Below are 22,211 nucleotides of genomic sequence, written 5' to 3'. Positions count from 1 at the left end.
TATATTTTATAATCCCCAAAGAAACTACTTAAAATGTTATCCAAATAAGTGTTACCAAAAAAGCCAATAAATAAGCAAAAATAGAATACTGAAATGGAGAAGGAAATGGCAACCCACTCCAGTGTTCTTGCCTGGAGAATCCCAGGGACGGGGGAGCCTAGTGGGCTTCCGTCTATGGGGTCACACAGAGTCGGACACGACTGAAGTGACTTAGCGGCAGCAGCAGCAGAATACTGAAAATATTCAAATAATCCAAAAGAGGGCAAGAAAGGAAAGAAACAAGGAAGTAAACAAAGGGTACAAATAAAACACAAACAACAAAATAACAGACCTAGATCTAACTATATCAATAATTACATTAATTGTAAAAGGTCTAAACATACCAATTATTATGCTGCTGCTGCTAAGTCACTTCAGTCGTGTCCGACTCTGTGCAACCCCATAGATGGAAGCCCACCAGGCTCCCCTATCCGTGGGATTCTCCAGGCAAGAACACTGGAGTGGGTTGCCATTTCCTTCTCCAATGTGTGAAAGTGAAAAGTGAAAGTGAAGTCGCTCAGTCGTGATGGGACTTAATAAACACCAAGACTCAACCACATGCTGTCTACTGGATGCCCACTTTAAATATGACAGTATGGCTCAGTTAAAAGTAAAAGGATAAAGAAAGATGTAACAGTCACCACTAATCAAAAGAATGCTGGAGTGTCCATTATTAATATCAAACAATGTAGATTTCAGAATAAACTAGCTCTAACTCTTTATAGAAATGTGAAGGATAGCTTTGAATCTATCCCATTTTTTAGCAATCCATCTGGAAGAAGCAGTTTATTTCATTCTCTATACTCTGTTGCCAACTGAAATTGTCCAGGACTAAAAAGCAGGGAAATGGATTTATTTTTTCCTGATTTCTCTCTCAGTGATCTTACCCAAGGGAGAAGAGCACAAAGTGGTTTAGTAACTGCTGCCAACAAAGAGAAGCTATGCCTGGAGTACAAAGCAATGGAGACAAGAACTTAAATTTAATAATCCTATGACCCAGCAATTCCACTCCTGGGTATAAGGCCAACAGAAATGTGTACATATGTGCTTGAAAAGTCATTTACTAGAATGTTCACAGCTGTACAGGTTGTATTAATAATAGTCCAAATGCGAAACCACCCCATGCATATCAATGCTAAAATGGCTGAATGAATAGAGGAATATTCATACAACGGAGTGTACATGGAATGAGAAAAGAAACCACAGTTACACACAACGACACGGGTCAGTCTCAGAAACATGCTTATTGAGCAGCGGCAGGACACCAAAGAAAATATACTTTATGGTTATATTTATATAACCTTCAAACATAGGTCACAGTATTCAATGATGTTAGAAATCATCCTTGAGGGGGCCCTGGAGGATTTCTGGGGGGAGGGTCATGTTTTGTTTCTTGATCTGGATGCTGGTTATATGCCTGAGTTTATTGTGTAAAAATTAATTGAGCTGTATCTTTTTGTGCACTTTTCTGTACACACCTTGTGCCTCAATGAAAAGTTTAAAAGTTAGTTCAAGACTCCCTCACTTACTGATTTGTATACATTGCTTTGACATGAATGGGATACAGCTTAATGGGAAGGGAAGGTCGCCCTCCAGACTCAGAGGTGTCCAGAGGTGGCTGAAATAAAGACCCAAGAATAACGGCAACACCCTGATCTGCCAGTAGGTGGCACTGAGCTATCCAGCACTAGCACAGATTTCACTTACGCTAATTGTCCCTTCAGGTACTTACTTTAATTTCAGAAAGTTGCCCATGACAAACAAAGAAACAAAACAGCTTGCCATGCAAATGAACACAAGACATGGAGCTGCAAGGCAAGCATTTAAAGGAGAAATTCTTTGACTTAACTGTTGTTTCTGTTTGAGGTCTGATCCTATCCCATTGTTTAGTCGCTAAGTTGGGTCTGACTCTTTTGCAGCCCCATGGACTATAGCCTGCCATGGGATTTCCCTGGCAGGAATCCTGGAGTGGGTTGCCATTTCCTTTTCTAGAGGATCTTCCTGACCCAAGGATAGAACCGTTGTTTCCTGCGTTGGCAGGTGGATTCTTTACTGCTGAGCCACTGGGAGAGCCCTCCTATCCCTTTGGCTCAGGTGACTTATCTGGCATGGAGATGGACAGTCCGGTTTGAAAAGCCCATCTCGTACTCTAATGAGGAGTTAAGCAAAAGTAGGAGTCTGTACAAACACATTTTAAAAGAGCATAGTGGCATTCATGCAAAGTATGTGACTTCTGTACACTTAAAATTCATGCTATTTTCACATTGTAAATTGAGCACTGAGGCTGTTAGTGCAGATAAAAGAGCATCAGAAATATATCTCCTAATGTTAAAAAGAATCATAGAAGAAGGTGAGTGGGTAGTTTCAAGGTCTAACAAATCTTTAAAGTAGACAAAATTGGGTTGTTTGGGTGGGGTGATGGTGAAGGGTGTCACCATCTATTTCTTTCAAAAGAGAAGGAAAAAAATACCAGTAGCTTTTACTTACAGGGATGCCCTGAGGGATTGCAAATGTAAAGCATTGTTTATTGCTGTTTCTCTTAGATTATGAAAAAAATTAATCAGAGAATTCCAGAGAGTAATATGATAAACACCCTTGAATTCACCATCCTGAGTGGACAAATATTTGCATTTTGTCCCACTTGCTCCAGTTTTTAACTATATTTGTATGTTACTAAAATGTCCTTGTGTAACTAAAAAGCTTAGCAGGGCTACAGTCAGTCAATTTTAACTTATGCCAAATACAATTTGTATGAAATTTGGGGGGTGAAAGATTGTGTAACATAGCATTTCTTGTTTTATTAATGAAATACTAGCAAATAGGAAGAAACCCACAGAATAATGCCTTGGGTATTTCTATCACTTAAACCTTTTTTCCCCTCAAAGCATCTTCATGTATAATTTATTTTCTTCTGTGAAACTGTTAATACATTATTGACCAGAAACATATTAACAGCACAGGTATTAATTTCCACAAAAATTCCCTGGTCAATAAATGTGTTAAGATCACCATCAATATAAATGTGATAGGGAAAGAAATGGAAACCCAGGTACTATCTCTGGGTCTCAAATTGTATCTGGGATGAGAACCCCAGCCTCTGGACACAGTTTGTCTGACGGCACAGCACGATGCCTGAGACCCCAGAGGATTTTTGAGCTTGAGACCCAGCACACTCACTGGACCAGATCTGGGCTGTGGGCAGGGCTTGCCCTTCGTTCACCCCAGCCCACCGAGGCCTTCCAGAAAGGCCAGGCACCCGCGGGGCTGGATTCAGAGACCTAGCCCCACGAGGCAGAACCAGAGATGTTTCAGGGTTAGGTGAGGGGCTTATGGGCCTCCATGCTTTCCCTGAGGATCCTTGTTGAACTGGGGCCCCTGAAATGAACCAGAACCCAAGGAGGACCTGGAACTGATGGGGCAGCCCTCCAGCTGGGGCACCCAGCAGGGCAGAATGGAGCTTACCCAGGCCCAGGTAGGACTCTGAAACATTATGGATTGTGTGCAGTTGCCATCAGGTTGGGAAGGTACTGTTCCCTAGAGGAGGCAGCATGCGATGCCCTTGGGCCCTGATGCTGCAAGCCGGGTTCTCCACTGGGGTCTAAGAGCCAGGGCTTTGATTCCCAGGCAGTCCTGACTTATCTGGCTGTGCTGCCACTCACTAGTTGCATGGCTTGGGCAATGCTACTGAACCCTCTAAGCCTCAGCAGCTGTCTGTAAAACAAGATAATCATTATCTAGCTCAGCACTGTCCAACAGAAACTGTGAGCCACGTGTATCATTGTAAACTTTCTAATGGTCACACTGAAAAAAGTGAGAAGGAACAGGTGAAATTTATTTTAATAATTTATTTCCTTTAACCTGATGCTTTTGAACTGTGACGTTGGAGAAGACTCTTGAGAGTCCCTTGGACTGCAAGGAGGTCAAACCAATCAATCCTAAAGGAAATCAGTCCTGAATATTCATTGCAAGGACTGATGCTGAAGCTGAAGCTCCAATACTTTGGCCACCTGATGAGAACTGACTCATTGGTAAAGACCCTGATGCTGGGAAAGAGTGAAGGCGGGAGGATAAGGGGATGACAGAGGATGAGATGGCTGGATGGCATCACCAACTCGATGGACGTGAGTTTGAGCAAGCTCTGGGAGTTGGTGATGGACAGGGAGGCCTGGCGTGCTGCAGTCCATGGGGTTGCAAAGACCTGGACACGACTGAGCGACTGAAATGAACTGAACTGAACCTCATAGATTGATAACACTATCATTTATATGTCCTTGTGAATGCATGCTAAGTCACTTTAGTTGTGTCCAACTCTTCGAGACCCTGTGGACTGTAGCCCAAGAGGCTCCTCTGTCCAGGAGATTCTCTGGGCAAACACTCTGGATTGCTGTGCCCACCTCCAGGGCATCTTCCTGACCCAGGGATCGAACCCACGTCTCTTATGTCTCCTTGGTGGGTGGGTTCTTTACCACTGGTGCCGCTTGGGGACAGCCCATTTCTATGTATGCTGCTGCTAAGTCACTTCAGTCATGTCCGACTCTGTGTGACCCCATAGACGGAAGCCCACCAGGCTCCCCCATCCCTGGGATTCTCCAGGCAAGAACACTGGAGTGGGTTGCCATTTCCTTCTCCAATGTGTGAAAGTAAAAAGTGAAAGTGAAGTCGCTCAGTCGTGTCCGACCCTTCGCAACCCCATGGACTACAGCCTACCAGGCTCCTCCATCCATGGGATTTTCTAGGCAATAATACTGGAGTGGCTTGCCATTGCCTTCTCCGTGTATAATCAATATCAAAACATCATTTAGTGAGATATTTTACACTCTTTGGTGGGGAAGCAGCTATGTCTTCAATATTCTGTGTGTATTTACGTTTACAGCACATCTCAATTGAGAGCTGCCTTATTCCAAGGACCCAGTATCTCATATGGTGAGTGGCTATTATATTGGACAGCATAACTTTAGCTCATGAGGTTGTTGTGAGGATTAAGTGAAATCACGTATGAAAGCTGCTTAGCTGCACTATTATTAATGATGCTTCTATTATTTTTATTATTCTTATCAATAAAAAACATTCCCACCCCTAGGTGAGCATCTTCTTCACCCCATTACTGACTCCTTGGACAGTGACTCAGGAAAGATTCTACTGAGCCAAACCAAAAGGACCCAGCTCTCCGTGACAGTTAGAGTGACCTTCACTGAGAAAACCTGTGAACACCGTTCTTCCCATTTCCATATGTATGCCGCTTTGTACTGTGGTTCTGCCATACCTTCTGTCAACAGGTGGAGACTATTTCTCTGGCCTTGGAACTTGCTTTGGCCAATGGGAAAATTAGAAAATGTGACGTAGGTAGTGATTCAAAAATACTTGCATGTTTCACTTTGTTTTCACTCATTGTTGGAGACTCTTCTGCTGCCATGCACATGAGCCTAGACTAGCTTGTTGGGTGACGAGTGACACATGCCACCAGCCAACATCCAACTTACTGCCAGACACATGAATGAGGCCTTCCTCAACCATCCATCTAAGCTAGTCCACACAAGAAAAGCCACCTAGCTAATCCAAAGAACCATGAAAAATAATCACTATTATTGTAAATCACTAAGTGTTAGGATATTTTGTTATGCAGCAAAAACTGACTGATACATTCTGAATCAAGGCTCAGAGATATCTCTTACCTGGGTGGGTAGTAGGGATCGAAAATGTGGCCATCTCCCGTATTAATTATACAGGACAGGTTTCCAATGTAGGGAGAGAGGAGCCATGTAAGGGAGATGGTGACGTTGTCAAAGATGAAACTCTCATTGGACACCATCAACTGCAGGCCTGCAGATCAAAACACAAAATTGCTTGTTTATGTTTAAAACTTACTGTCTTCTGTCTACCTGTCCTTAGTGGAGCTTTTAAAGCTTCTGCATGTTTATTCTACTTTATAAAGTTCTTTTGAATTTTGTTTTTCATCCAAGATACAGAACTTAAAATGTACAGAGGGTCTACAGTGAAAAGAAAGTTCTTCCCTACTGCTACCCCTCAGACCCCCAGTTTTGGTCCCCAGGAGCAATCACTGTTAACCAGTCTCCTGGGTCGCCTTTTACAGATACCTACACATGCACAAGCATGTACATACTTTTTTATTTATACAGATGGTACTCTGTTCACTATTTGGCATCTTCCGTTTTTTTTCACTTAATATATCATGGAGATTGTTCTGTATGAATTCAGTCAGAGAGCTCTTATACCCTTTAATAGCTGCACAATGTACCCTAATTTATTTAAATAGGATCCATTGATTGTCTAAATGTACTTTATAATGTTTAAAAAGACAAAAGGCAAAGCATCTTTAGGAAAATCTCCTTGGTTAGGGTGGCTGATGAATCACTGTTAGCCATTTGCTGCTGCTGCTGCTAAGTCACTTCAATCATGTCCGACTCTGTGTGACCCCATAGACAGCAGCCCACCAGGCTCCCCCGTCCCTGGGATTCTCCAGGCAAGAACACTGGAGTGGGGTGCCATTTTGTACACCTTAAAATTTTCAAAACCTTAAGCTTCGTAAGTTACCCTAGAGGATGCGGTGGAGGGTAGAACTTCTGGGGTTCATGCAGCCCTGGGCTAATTTGTGCAATACCATCTTTTGGTTTCTGACACAAATGAGAAGGGACAAGAAATAAAAAGCAGACACAAATGAAAAGGACTTTCCTGATCTGGTCAGAAAGCCACCGCCGTCCTGATTGGTCCTGATTCACAATCATCCGAGGAAACTCGGGATGCAGCAGGCCATTCTGGGCACAAAGGCCGGGGGTGGGGGGAGAGGGAACTGCTGGAGGAAGTTCCCCCCTTCAGAAATCAGAAGCCGATGTGATCAGAACACACTGATTCACAAGGGACAGGATATTTGAAATCAAAGTCGAGACAGAAAATCTGGTCCACGTGGCAGCCAGACCCAGCTCACCCCCTGCCCTAAGCTGCGTGTCTGTCTGATGACAGTGAGGCTGCAACTGGCAGATCTCCAAGGGCACCCTTTGTCCAGGAGCAAAATCACCAGATGAAAACTGCTGCCAAACCACGTGGCCTCTCTTCCCAGCAAACAAAACAAGACAACCCGCTAACTCTTATTCCACCCATGTGTGTTCCATAAACTAATGCCACCCCCATGTTCTGTACCCTCTCTTCCATGCAGCCTTCTTCCTCCTGTCTCTGTGGGTTCCGCTCTCCTGGATGGCCCCTGGGGACTCCAACCTTCCCTGACTCATCTTTACCCTGCAGAGCTCCTTGCTCCGTTACTCACAGCCTCAGTAGAATTTGCTGTTCTGACTGATTAATTGGTTGGACAAGGCCATAATGTGGTGTCCAAACCCAAGAGGAATTGGCACTGTTAGTAAGAATGAACTCGAAACAGCCATTTTGGAGGGTAATGTGGCAATTATCTACTAACATTTAAAATGCACGCACCCTATGACCCAGCATTTCTGCTACTAGGGAGCTCTCCTCTGAAACAACCCCAGGTGCATGCCAAGATACATGCACAAGAGATCACCACAGGGTGATCCGTAAGAAGGAAAACTCAGAGGCAGTCTAGGTGTCCATCAAGAAGGAAACAGGTCAAATACATTTTGACTTAACCTTATGATGGGAGAAGGCAATGGCACCCCACTCCAGTATTCTTGCCTAAAAAATCCCATGGACGGAGGAGCCTGGTGGGCTACAGTCCATGGGGTCGCAAAGAGTTGGACATAACTAGCAACTTCACTTTTCACTTATGATGGGATACTGTGCAGTCATTAAAAGGATAAAGTAGTGACTTGGAAAGATGTCCAGGATATATTATTAAGTGAAAAACATTGAGTTGTAGACTAACATGTTTAACTCATTTATATTTGTATGAAAATATACATCTGTACATTCATGTCTGTGGCTGTCTATGAAAACACTTTAAAAGGAGGGAAGAATTTATTCGAAATTGTTAACGGTTATTTCTAATGGCAAATAGGATCATGGAATTGAATGGGGGGAGTCTTCCTTCTTGATTCATAAAACTTACACAAATTGTGGTAGTTGGGTTACGTTTATGGTTTTTTAGATTTGTGAAAGTCCCTGTGCATTCTAAAATGGCAGCCTATGGAGAGGGTGGTGGTTGAGTGGGTGTGGCATGTAGAAATCCTTCTAATCAAGTAATCTCGGTTTTGTCTGTTGTGTTTATTGGCTCAATCCATGAAATTTAATGTGAAAGGTCTTGGGGTTAAAACAGTTATTTTAAACTTCTGGTTTGGTGGCTTGTTTTGCAACTGAACCTCAAATGGTTTTCCCCCAGGCTAAGCCAGGCAGGGAGATTTGAGGGCAGCAGTTTTGAGTGAGAGGTCTCTTAGCACACTGCAGATCCACCCCGTGGACGGCTGCTCCCTCTGCTCCAAGGGGGACTAGACATGGCTTGGAAATAAGAAGGGAATTCCCACACCCAGGCAAGCTGGGGACTCACCTTCCTGGCACAGGTACTGCACCCACAGGTAGCTGCCCCGGCCGGGGCACAGGTCTCCAAAGTAGGTCCCATCTGCTGCCACCTGGCAGGCCTGCAGCCCCTGGCACTGGCCTGGGAGGCACCCCCATCCCAGAGGAAACAGGAGCCGTGTGAAGGAGACAAGGGATAACACCAGACAAGAGATGAACAACCTTGCATTTGTTCGTTCACCCACTGCACCCCCAACAAGCACCAGTTGGTATCTACTGAAGGCCCGACACTGAGCCTGGTGTTGGCTGAGAGAGAAGCTGATTCCCTCCCTCCAATAGCTCAGGGTCCAGAATGTTGGAATACACCAGAATCCCCAGGAGGGTTTGTGAAGACACAGATTCCAGACCCCGATTTAGATTCAGTAGATTTGGAAGACAGCTTGAAAATTTGATTTTCTAACAGGTGATGTCGAGGCTGCTGGCCCAGGGGCCCCACTTTGAGGACCACTGGTCTAGTGGCATCTAGTCAGATGACCTAAGGTAGAATTCCACATCCTGAGAACTGGCAAAGAGGGGACAAGATTAGGAACTCTTGAGTCTGCCAAGGGCACAGGTGTCCACAGGAGGGGAGCGTGGTCTGGTCAGAGCTCTGGTCAGAAACTGCGGGGTCATCCCAACCCCCTCCCTCCACCCATGTAGATGTAATAGCTGCCTCGAGAGGCCTGGAGAAGGGACAGGCAGGCCCTGGTTCCCTCTTTGGCTCCAGAGCATCCTGGTTTGCCCTGCACTGCATCACCTTCCTTGTCCTCTTTCATCTCTTAGAAATCCATGCCTCCTCCAGATTTTGGCATACATATTTATTTTTTAAAACAACTTTATTGGGGCTTCCCAGGTGGCTCAGTAGGTAAAGAATCTGCCTGCAACACAGGAGACTGCCTGAAATGCAGGAGACCTGGCTTCAATCCCTGGGTTGGGAAGATCCCCTGGAGAAGGGAATGGCAACCCACTCCAGTATTCTTGCCTGGGAATTCCCATGGACAGAGGAGCTTGGTGAGCTATGCCATGGTTATCCTCTTACTCTATACTCAATGGTCACATAAGGTTGTGAGAGCTGGACCATAAAGAAGGCAGAGCACCAAAGAATTGATGCCTTTGAACTGTGGATGCTGCAATCCATGGAGTAGCAAAGAGTCGGACAGGACTGATTGACTAAAATTAAATTTTCTTTCTTTCTACTTTTATTTATATTTCTTGGCTGTGATGAGTCTTCATTGCTTTGCATGGGCTTTCTCTAGTTGCAGCGAACTGGGGCTACTCTGTGGCGGTGTGTGGTCTTCTCGTTGAGGTAGCTTCCCTTGCTGCAGAGCAGACTCTCGGCACACAGGCTTCAGTAGTCGTGGCGTGCAGACTCAGTGGCTGCAGCACGGGGGCTTGTTTGCTCCGTGGCATGTACAGTCTTCCCAGACCAGGGGTCAAACCTGTGTCCCCTTTATTGGTGGGCTGACTCATCCACTGTGCCACCAGGAAAGTCCCAGATTTTGGCATACCTCAGTGCTCTCTGCCTGTCCAGTTACTTTGCCAGGCAAGCGCCACCCCATCCTCAGATTCTCTCCTGGCCCTGATTCCTCCCCCTGTGTCATGGTTTCATGCCTCCCTCTTGTCTCGTTTTGTTCACTTGCCCAGTCATGTCCAACTGTTTGTGACCCCATGGATTGCAGCATGCCAGGCCTTCCTGTCCCTCACCATCTCCCAGAGTTTGCCCAAGTTCATGTTCACCGCATTGGTGATGCCATCCAACCATCTCATCCTCTGATGCCCTCTTCTCTGTCTGCCCTCAACCTTTCCCAGTATCAGGGACTTTTCCAATGAATCGGCTGTTCGCATCAGGTGACTGAATATTAGAGCTTCAGCTTCAGCATCAGTCCTTCCAATGAGTATTCAGAGTTGATTTCTCTTTGCAGTCCGAGGGACTCTCAGGCATCTACTCCAGCACCACAGTTCAAAGGCATCAATTCTTTGGTGCTCTGCCTTCTTTATGGTCCAGCTCTCACAACCTTATGTGACCACTGGGAAGACCATAGACTTGACTGTATGGATTTTTGTCAGCATAGTAATGTCTCTGCTTTTCAACACACTATCTAGGTTTGTCATAATTTTCCTACCGAGAAGCAATTGTCTTCTGATTTCATGACTGCAGTCACCATCCATAGTGATTTTAGACTAATAACCTTCACCTGCTGTTATTAGCCATGGACCAACGACTCTCCAATTTACGTCTCTTGTCTAGCTTTCTCTTGAGTTCCGATCCTGTGTGTCCAGTCATCTACACAGCATCTACACATGGATATCACAGGGTACCCTGGGTTTCTCCTATCCTGGAATGAGGTGTTGATCTCTGATTAGAGTTCAAGTGTGTCCCCAAAATGTATCTTGAAGTTCTAGCCTTTGGTGCCTGTGCATGTGAGCTTACTTGGAAATAGAGTCTTTGCAAACATAATCAAGTTAGGATGAGGTCATTAGGGTGAGCTCTTTGTCCAGTATGATTGCTGTCCTTTGGACACAGAGACAGGACACGTGAAGCTGGAAGCAGAGATTAGACACATCTACAAGGGTTTATGGCGGAGCATTGCCAACAAATACTGGATGCTAGGCGAGGAGAGGAAGGGCTCTCCTCAGCAGGTTTCAGAGCTGGAGAAGTCCAGCTCTCATCTTGATTTTGGACTCGGCCTCCAGACTGCCAGAGAATGTGTTTCTGTTGTTTTAAGCCGCTCAGTTTGTGGTACTTGGTAAGGCAGCCCCAGGACATGAGTATGATCTCCCTTCTCCCCTTTCCACCAGCTGTTCCTCCTCCAGCTTCTCCTCTCAATGCCAAGGTCATCCTGAACTCCCATCATTGATGAGACCCATCAGTACTTCCTGTTTCTGAAACCTGTCCCTTTCTCTCCGTCTGCACCACCCTAGTCTGTGGCCCCTGCCTCTCTCACTTGGGTTTCTGGCATCAGCCTTCCTTGCCTGGACTCACAGCAGCCTGTGGGTGGCTTTAAAATACACCTGGCTGTGTTCCTCCCCTGCTCTAAAGCTTCCATTGCTTCCCCAACATCCTGGGCTACAGCCTGGGTTCCTTGGGTGCAAGTGCCCCACCTCTACCTGTGCTGAGCACTTTGCAACTCCCTGCACCTACCACGCTCTTTCTCGGCCCCGAGACCGACACAGGCTCTTCCCTCTCCCTAAACACCCCTCCCCATTCACCCTGTTGTCCTTTTCCTGCATGATTCCTATCAGATCTTCAGGTCTCAGTTAGATCTCACCTCCCCTGGGAAGTGGGCCAGTCCTTTGACCATCAGCCCGCAGATCCACCCTCATCCCACTTGGTCTCAAATTCGGGGAACTACATTTCCCACACTCCCCTGTGCTCTAGCAGGTGCTGATGGAAGACTGGAGGCAATGCATTAGCTTCCATTGGCTGCTGTAGCAAATGACAGAAACTTAGTGGCATAAAGCAGTGTGCATTTATTATCTCACAGTTCTGGAGGTCAGAGGTCTGGGTGGGCTCACCTGGGTTCTGCTCAGGGTATGACAGGCTGAAATCACAGTGTCACAGCAGGGCTGTGTTTCCTTCCTTGAGCTTCTGGGGAGGAACCTGCTTCCAATCTCATTCTTCCTGATGGCTGAACTCAGTTCCTTGGGACTGTAGGACTGAGGTCCCATGTCCTTGCTGGCTGTCAGCTGGGACCGCCCTTAGCTCTTAGGGGCCTCTCTCCAGTCCTTCCACATGGCCCCCTGTATCTCAGAGCCTGCAGTGATCGTCAGATCTGTTTCATGCTTGAATCTATCCAACTTCTCCATCTGCCACATTTGTCTTATGCTTCTAGCTGGAGAAAGTTCTCTGCTTTGAGGGGCTCGTGCAATTAGACTGTGCCCACTTGGGTAATCCAGGATAATCTCCCTATTTTAAGATTAGCCACCATAATTACTCACGCAGAGACCCTTTTGCCACGTAATTTAGCATATTCACGGGTATGGCATCTCATCATACCCACAGTTCCAGAGACTGGGGCGGGAACCTTGGTGTTCATAATTCTACCTGCCCCAGATGGGAAGAGGTGCGGGCAGGATGCCTCTCACCCCTTCTCACGGTAGCTCCTCTGCAGCCCCAGCTCCCTCTGGTAAGGACCTCCCCCTGGTCCTTGCTCCCACAGGGCAGCCTCTGTCATGGTTCCAGCGCCTGCTGGGCGCCCTGACTTCTGGTTTTGGTGTGACATCCACTGTGGCTGTCCCTCCAGCCCTTTGGGATGGTAGTGGCTTTGGCTGCTCTAATCTGGGGTTGCATCCTTGTCTCCTCTTTGGCTTCTCAGCACTTCCATGACTTGGGTAATCTGCTCTGTTGGAAGACCTAGCATGCTTTCTGGTTTCCTGCCGGGACCCAGTTTGCTACATCCCTCAGCATGAGTTCTTTCCCTACTAGGGGCACCCACAGCACTAGAGTACAGTCTCCAAGAGAGAGGGGATGTTTGGTTTTGCTTTGTTCTTGCCCACTGCTCTTTCTCTTGCACACAGAACAGTACCTGACACATAGAGCAGGTACGAAGTGAGTTCTGCATGAGTGATTAAGGAGCAGCTTTGCTCCCTTCTGCGTGACACTGAGCACAGTGCTAGGTAATTGCCTGCATTTGTGTCTATCTCCCCATTAGACTGTGACCTCTGTTGAAGAACAGATTGTGGTTTATTCATCACTGAATCCACAGAGCCCACTATCGTGCATGGCATAATGTCAGTACTCAATTAATGTCTGTTGGCAAACTGATTGAATGAACACATTATGGTGGCTCTTAGGTACAAACATATACCTCCTGGGGCTCTGCCCAGATCCCCTCCAACCTTCCCCCAGAGGATGCAGGGCTTCATCCAGTGTGCCCCTGGGTGTGGCTACAAGGTTTGAGAGCTTGCATCTGAGTGTCTGAGGAAACAGCCCACTGAGTTCCACCTGAGAGGGAGGCACAGTCCCTGGGGGGCCATGGTCTCAGGGATTTGGGGCCAACGAGGGAGTTGCAGAGAACCAACTAGCTGAAACCGGCATTTCCCTCCCCGGTGCCTGCTCTAAGGGGAGCAAGGGCAACATGGGTCAGACGTGTGGGGAGAGAAGCAAGTTGTTTTCCAAGGGAAATCCTTGTCACCAGACAAACCTGGCTCAGAGGCAGATTTAATCTGGTTTACGAAAACAAAGCCCTAGAGAAATCCTCTCATGTGAAGGGGAGACACCATCCAGAATGGTTGTTTGTTTAGACAAAGAAAAACAATTGTTTCAGGATTGTTAATGTAGCAAGGGTCAATACACACATCTCTCAACAGAGGAAGAGACAAACTATGATATAGTCACATAAAGGGTGAAACAAATATGCTAGTACATGTATCAAGAGGAATGAGGGTAATCTAACATTTTATTCATTTTGGTAATGAGAGAATGTTAAGCAAATATGGAATAATGTTAAGATCTGACAAAGCTGGGTATTGAATCCAAGGAGTTCGTTGAAGTGTTTTTTAGTCTTGTCTGTACATTTTAATTATTTTGAAATTTCAGAAGTTTAAATTAGGAGAAAGCAATATTGTTTGCACCCAGTTGGGAGGAGGAGCAAAATGCCCACCAGACTCATCGGGTGGCTTTGATGTTGGGTGAGGTATGAGCCACGCCCCCTTATTCTCCCCAACTTGGTGCGGGCAGACTGGCCAGTTTTCCCACATGAAAGAGGCCCAAGTTCAGATGTGAAGGACGTGCAATCCTTCCAGACCCCTTCTGTGGGCACCGGGAAGTGCCCTGCACTTGCAGCCAGAGCCCTTGGGTCCTACCTGCCACTTCATCCTTGACGCTGACCCAGCTGCATTCCTCCTCCAGGTCTGAGAGTTGCCCGGCGTCCTGGATGCAGTAATGGGGCGTCCGGCGCCCATAGAAAGCCTCCTGGACCTGGATGACCTCCCCCGAGCCACAGTGCATGGTGGCATTGAGGCCCTCACAGGCCAGACTCTGGCCGACACCTGTGGCAAAGGTAAGGAGGACACACGGTCGCAGATGGGCCAGTGCCCATTGCTGGGAAGTGGAGGGGCCTCGGGCCAGGACTGTGAGATGCTGGACTCTGTGGGAGCTGACTCATCAGGGGTGAGAACCAATGTGGTGGGCATGAGCCTGGCTCTGGAGCCAGACTGCCCAGGGTCTGGGCCAGCCCGGCCTTGCTCTGGCTGTGCTGCCTTCTGCAGGTTCCTCGGCTTCTCTGTGCCTCCCCTGTATGGGGTAGTCAATATCACGCCCTATAAAGCTGTTAGGAGGATCAGATGAATCTTTACATGTAGAGTCGGGGCTACAGAAGTGACAACTATTTTTCCTCCTGTTTAAGGACCTTCCTTGAGCCTTATCTGAAAGCAATGTCTGGTGCATAACAGATGCTAAACAAGCATTTTTTGAATGAATGAGTAATTTCTTTGAGTCTTTTTACCAGTCCTATGAGCTGTACTGTTATCTTCTTCTTTGGTGACATTGGGCTCTGCGGGCTCCCTGTGTTGAGACCCCACTCCAGCCCAGCTCCTGGCATGTGGTCCACACTAAGTAAGCATTTGTTTATTGACCTGGCTCAGGTGTGAACAGCAGAAAGTGGGAACCACTGGCTTCAAACTCAAGCCTGTCTGCCTGGTGGGAGCGCCACAGGGCAGAGGTTGAGACCAAAATCTGTGGTCATTCTTATGGCTGCTGTAACAAATGACCACAAACTTAGTGGCTTAAACATCACAAACTTATCTTCTTATACTCGTGGTTCAGTGTGGGCTTTACTGGGCTAAAACCGAGGTGCGGCCAGGGCTGGTTCCTTCTGGAGCCTTTAGGGGAGAATCGATTCCCTCGCCTTTTCCAGCTTCTAGAGGCGGCTACAGTCCTCACACTGTGGCCCCTTCCTCCGTCTTCAAAGCCAGCAGCAAAGCATCTCCCCCGTCTCTGTCTCTGATCATCACATCTCATCTCTCACTTCCTGGATGTGTGACCTTGGGCCAGGAACTTACCCCAGGCCAGGCTTACTTCTGAGCCTCCCTTTTCTTAGCTCTGTAGTGGGCCTGCCATAGAATAGTAGCAGTCCTCCTACTGTGTGACGAGTAAGTGCACACAGGCGTGCACAGTTCAACCCCTGGGCTGAAAGTGCTGAGACAGGCTTGCAGTGGGGGTGGGGAAGGGGGAGGAGCTTGGTGAGGGTGGGGGAGGGACTTTGGTAAGAAGCCAGGGAAGTTACATAACCCACAGGTGCACAAAGTTTCTGAGTTTCAGAATCAGCCAGGCAGGAGAGTTAAGCTCAAATGGCACCTATTTAAAGCTGAGCACGGGGGAAATACAGCAGGGACCCCTGTAAGTGTCCGAGCCCAGAACGGGACCTGGAAGCCAGAGTCTCCACTAAGGGGCTTAGAAACAGGAAGAGAGCTGGGCCCAGGAAGCCCAGAAACTTCTGCTGAGCCTGACTTGAGGGTCAGGGGACCATGGGGTAGCTCAACTCCAAGACCAGGCCCCACATGGCGGGCAGGACCCGGCGTGGAGCGACAGACCACGCCTTCAGGGACTTGCACACACACACAACCCCTAGGGCCCACAAAGGGTCAACCACGGGCAGCAGCTGGAAAGGGAGCAAGAGCCGAGCACGGAGGGGATTCAGGAGTTGGGGGTGAGGGGCTTAAAGCCAGGCTGACCAGGGAGCAGGAGTCAAGGGCGAGTGAGAACAATCTCCTGGGACCACATCTCCTTCCATGGGAAGATGGAAAGGAGAGGAAATGGGGCCGAGCATCTCCCTCTAACGCGGAGGGGGAGTCAGAGACACGTGAGACCAGCACAGAGGTAGGCAGGTAAGTGGACAGGGGTGCAAGCTGGAGAGACGATGGAGTGAGACCCAGAGACACAGAGCATCTCACACGCAGAGACCGTGGGCACTCAGAGAGACAGAGAGATGCAGAGAGACACAGCGAGAGAAGAGACGCGGAGAGGCAGAGACAAAGCACAAGACAGAAAAAGATGGAGGGAGACCCCAGAGCAGAGGCCAGCTCACCAAACTCGCAGATGAAGGCGCGCTCCTGCGTGCAGTTGTCCGAGGCCACCCACCTAAAGGAAGGGTCTCTCCCGATGTAGCTGCAGGTGCTGGGTACAGAAGCATCCTGCCCTCGGCGCCAGTGGGTGTAGCTCACACATGAGGCGTCCATCCAGATCCTGGGCCCTGGGATGGGAACACAACCACCAGGCCTTGCCCCAGCGCCACTCCTTATGTGCAGTGGGTGCTTAATCACTGCTGACAGACAGCCTGTAGGCCTCTGTGCCACGCCAGTGCAGGGGCATTGCCTAGCCACTGTCTTCCAACGTAAGACAGGAAGACCTGTCTTCCAGGTTTCTTGACCTGCAAACCGGGGCACTGAACCAGAGAGCCCATGCAAGGCAGTGTGATTAAATAAATGATGCTTCCAGCAATGTCTAAGCACAGTCTAAAGAAGAGCATAGCATCCCAAGGTGCCTTGGGATGGTAAGAGATATTCCAGAAAGAAGCAGGGGGACTTGTTATATATACGTGGACAGTGATAAGCTAAAGTAGAAGTAGTTTCTGTTGCCTCAGTGCTCTTCAGAGACTTGAATGCACTGACAAGTCTCCTGAAGAAGTGAGAGAGACTCTGTGTGTGTGTGTGTAAGTATATCAAGGACACCAGAGATCTCGAAAGCACTGGATATGAAATATTTACTGTGAAGACTTAAAAATACATTTACCATTTTTTAGAGGAAAAGGAATCCATCCATATGGTTAAAGAAGATTCAAAGAGCGAAAAGGCATAAAATGAACACATCTTCCCTCTTTCAACTCACACACTTCTCCCATCATTGTTATGTTTCTTGAAAATTTTTCCAGAGCAAATGGTATCCACACATCAGCCTCTAGAGTGTCTGGAATCTAGTCCACAAATGGTACATAGCATACTACACAAATGCTATGGTACTGCACACAGCCAGGACAGTCCCCTGCTTCTTAAACAACTTTGAATGTTGGAGGTTGGGACCTAGCAGCCTACTCAGATTGACCCCATTTTCTGTAACAGCCATGCAGTATCCCTTGGAGATTTTAAACAGACATGCTCTGGACCTCTCTGGTGGTCCAGTGATAAAGAATCCACCTGCCAATGCAGGGGACACTGGTCCGATCCCTGGTCTGGGAAGATCCTTCATGTTGCGGGGCAACTAAGCCCACGTGCCACAACTACTGAGCCCACATGCCACAGCTGTGGCAGCCGGTGAGCCCTAGAGCCCGTGCTCCAGGACAAGAGAAGCCACTGCAACTGGAGAGCAGCCCCCACTCGCTGCAACTAGAGCAAGCCTTCATGCAGCAGCAAAGACCCAGGACAGCCAATAACAAATACACAAAAATTTAAAATAGACGTGCTCCTTTAACTGCATGTAAACGGGTGTCTAATATACTGAAATCCACGTTTTCTGTGCCTACAAAACAAGAAACCATTCAATGGATGTCACCTGAAGATGCATCTTAGAATTCAGATCTCCTGGTTGTAAGTTTCCTAAACTGAGCTTTGCCGGCTGCTCCTTTATTAGAGCCTTTCCATCCATCCTGGCACATTTCTGCAGGTGCTCAGCCCAGACCAAGCTGCTCACTGCTGAAGCCCAGCAGCTTCTATAGGGCAGTGCAAGGTGGCAGGGCACTGTCATCTTGAGCAAGTCATGGCCTCTCTCTGGACTTATTTTCCCCATCCATAAAATAAATGTAGCAGTGCTTGCCTCGTAGGGCAGGTATAAAGCTTAAATATGAACACCCATTCTTTGTTATGAACGGACCCCAGGAAAACAAAAATGGCCAGAATACGGTTCCGTCCCTTGAAGAGTTCACAGTGTAGGGGAAGACACCTAAGGACCGACGTCATGCCAGAAGTGGACACGGTCCTTCAGGTGCAAAGAGAAGGACTCACCTGAACGTGCGGGGGTTGAAGGAAGGCTCACTATTCCACCAAGAACCGAGAGAAGGAAGGGCTTCCAGGACAACCGCTAACATGAGACTTTCTGTTGTGAACTGAACTGTGTTAAGCACTTAACCCACTTCAGCCTCATAACAAGTAAGGAAAGGCATATGCAAGTGCTTTGGAAATAGCTTAGTCATTATTTCCTGAGGCTCAGTTTTCTTGTCTATCAAGTAGGGACAACAGTGATAATTCTCATCAATTATGATAAGGATTCAGTGTGAAAATGGATGTGAAGCCCTCAGGGCAGTGCCCAGCACTGTTCCACCAAGAACTGAAGATGCCACAGCTAGTCTTAGGCACAAGTAAAGAAAAGGATGTTTCTAGCACATTAGCTGTGTGCCAGATTCTCTGCTAGCTACTGAGCAAGAATTATTTCATTTGATCCACAAAACAACAAAAGGAGAATCTCCTAATCGTGAGAATTGGCACATATTAACTTGTTCCATGGAGCTCTGGGTAAGAAGCTATGGTGAGAATCACAGCCACGAACTCCCCATGAAGTATAATTATCACAGCACCTACCTTCTGCAGTTCCATTCTGAGCCGAGCTCCCTGTGAGTCCAATCCACCATTCCCTGTCCTGGGAGAGGTGCTTCTGCAGAAATTGCTGCATGCCTTCATCACGAATGAAGACCAGGTGGCCTCCTTGCCCCTCGCACCAGCTCTGGGCACCATAGAAGGTGCGGCTGAGAGACACAAATTCGTAGCAAGCATCTCTGAAAGCCACTTGGCTCTTAGAGCAAAAGCTGCCGTCCTCTGGCTTAGCAGTAATGGCCCTGAACCCCAGAGCAAGCCCCAGGAGTGCCACAGCCAAGGCGCTCATCTCTGAACCACGGCTGGAGCATCTGGGCGGAGCCGGCTCAGGCCCTTCATATGTTGGTGCCTTCACAACTGACTGCCATCCATCTTCCCTCCTCTTTTTGTGTCACACCATAGTGACTAACCTCCTGTTTAAGAGACAAAACACTCAGGATGAATGTGTCTGCCGTTTTGCTTCCCCCGGCTCTTTGTTCCATGACAGTTCCAAATCCAGTTAATTTGCAAAACAGTCTTGTAGAGAAAGATAACAATGCTGCATCACCTGTCTGCTTGTCATTGGGTCAACTGTTAGCTTCTGATAAAAACTCCTGGTTATTGGTTTTGTGTCATTACCCTTCAGGGCTAAATGTTTCATGAGGAGCCATCACCTTGTGGGAACTATGTGATAAAAGGAAAACAGCAGGAAAGCTAGAGTTATGGGTGGTAAAGAAACTAAGATGTGCTCATATCCAGCCCTACTGTCTGGAGTGGCCACTTGCCCAGATGATAATCACATTCTCCCAGCGTGGCTTCATCCTAATGAAGACTTTTTTCTGCTCTCTGACTCATCACATTACCACTCGTGCCTATTTGAGAATAAATATTTCCTACAAAATTCACTTGATGTCATCATGAAAATAAGCTTTTAAAACTTCAAACCTGCCCATCCTCACCCACTGCCTAAACCCTCCAACAGGTGTCCATGGTCAATGGATAAGTTCAAGCCTCTTGGCTTTGTATTCAAGGCCCTATATGAACTGGTCCCTGACTGTGTTTCCAAATACACCCCCAAAATGTGGGGAAACAGGCTCTTTCACTGATTGCTGTTGGAATTATAAATTAGTACAACCTCTGTTGTGGGCAGTGTAGAAATATCTATCAAAAAACATTAAAATTTTAAAAGCAAAAGCTCTGTAATGTTGCAGTTCTACTTCTAGGAATTTTACCTACAGAAAAATTCATACATATGTGGAATATCGTATATATAGATACATGGTTATTCGTTGCAGAATTTTATAAGAAGGAAAGATTGAAAACAACCTAACCATCCATTGAAAGAAAATTGGTTAATAAAATACAGTACATCATGCTGCTGCTGCTGCTGCTGCTAAGTCGCTTCAGTCATGTCCGACTCTGTGCGACCCCAGAGATGGCAGCCCACCAGGCTCCCCCGTCCCTGGGATTCTCCAGGCAAGAACACTGGAGTGGGTTGTCATTCCCTTCTCCAAAGCATGAAAGTGAAAGTGAAGTCGCTCAGTCGTGTCCGACTCTTCGAGACCCCATGGACTGCAGCCTACCAGACTCCTCCGTCCATGGGATTTTCTAGGCAAGAGTACTGAAGTGGGTTGCCATTGCCTTCTCCAATGGTACATCCTATATACCCACTATTCTGGGAATTTCATCTAAATGGAATCCTACACTATGTGACCTTTTGTGACTGGCTTCTTTCACTTTAGCATTATGTCTTCAAGGTTCATCCATCTTATAGCAGGTATTGATGCTTCATTCCTTTTTTTTGGTGGGGGGGGAGAGCATTCCTAAAAAGTTTATAGAATAAATGTTCAATGAAGGGTTTTTCAGATATGTTATGTCCCCACCTTAGCTTTTCCTTTGCCTTTCTGGGTAATGTTTGTTGTTTATGATAACTTTCAAGATTAATTAAGTTTGCCAAAATTACTATGATACTTTAGCAGTGGGAAAATGCCAGAGTTTCTCTAGGGAATTTCTTCTTTAGAAGGATATCTATGTAGGCCATTTGGGTTGTGATAGCGGTGATACCAGGGTCTGGTTTATACCATTATGACAAACGCAGCACTGGATGAGATGGGCTGCGTAAGAAGTTAGTAATTTGTGGTTGGAGAAGGGAGCCATGCAACATGGTGGGGCTCTGGAGTCTTCAGAAAAGGTGTCAGATGAATGGATTCTCATGGCAGGGTGGCCAAAGGCTTTAGAAAACACAGTTGTCTAATGTTTGTTTTTAAGCTGTTAACTTGCTCTGACCTAAGTTACCACTTTTTGTTTTTAGCTCCCATCCTCTCTCCCCCAGCTTCTGACAACTACCACTTTCTGTCTTTATGAACTTAACCATTCTGGATGTTTCATACACACAGAATCATATGTGTACCTTTGTGTCTAGCATAATATTTTCACAGTTTTCACTTTATTCCTTTTTTACTGCAGATAATATAGACCACATATTGCTTATCCAGCTTTCTGTTGAGGTACACTTGGATTATTTTATTCTGCGCATTTCTTGGGGAGAAGGAATGATGTCTCTTAATCTCCGTCTGTCCCTTGGCTGGCACACAGTAGGACTCAATCACACTGGCCAGCCTGGCCCCATCCTAGGTCCCTGGGGCTGACCCTTGAAAACCAACCCCTGCTCCCAACCCAATTTCCATTCCCAGAAGCCTTCCAAGCCCTCGGGAGTCGTTCCGCCAGGCAGGGCCCTGGGTAGGATTCGATGTCAGCGCTGACTCACAGGCTGGAACAATGACTGGGTAGTGCTAGCCTCTTATCTCTAGGGGCCAGGCAACAAATGACTTTCATTAGAAAACTATGTGGAAGGCCACACGCAGAGATAGTATATTGCCTGGGTAAAGGCTTAATTTATGTCCCTCATGGAACGTGCTGGCGACATTCGATAAGGATTGCAAATCTGCAGGCTAAATTCCATTTTCATGTTCTTCATATTCTGATTAATTGCAGACTCCTGGGCACAGAATTTATCTGGGTGATATCAGCTCTCAATGTGCCTTTACTTCTATGGATGTGAAGAAAAGACACAGGACATGACTGGACCCATGGTGAGCCTGATTCCAGGGATCCAATCCAGCTGCCCAAGCCTCCAAATCCTGGTTTGCATTATCAGCAAGTGGAAAACAGGAAGAGAGCAGGTTTGGTTGAAATAG

General features: G+C 47.1%; 1 protein-coding gene across 1 annotated transcript in view; it reads right to left on the bottom strand.

The window, feature by feature from the left end:
* The window catches only part of LOC129547364 (polycystin-1-like protein 2), a 98,903-nt gene extending 79,512 nt beyond the window's left edge, over window positions 1-19,391 (bottom strand). Inside the window, 2 exon segments of the mRNA XM_088830778.1 lie at window positions 5,712-5,859; window positions 19,024-19,391. Of these exon segments, the coding sequence (XP_088686904.1) occupies window positions 5,712-5,859; window positions 19,024-19,324 (449 nt within the window). The 5' untranslated portion in view covers window positions 19,325-19,391.
* Between the last annotated feature and the right edge of the window lie 2,820 nt (window positions 19,392-22,211).

The sequence above is a fragment of the Moschus berezovskii genome, chromosome 22 (genome assembly GCF_049115385.1).
Source record: "Moschus berezovskii isolate FMDL1 chromosome 22, NW_MosBer_1.0, whole genome shotgun sequence".
Taxonomy (NCBI): Eukaryota; Metazoa; Chordata; class Mammalia; order Artiodactyla; family Moschidae; genus Moschus; species Moschus berezovskii.
The sequence above is the reverse complement of the archived record's forward strand: the minus strand, read 5'-3'. Positions and strand labels throughout refer to the sequence as shown.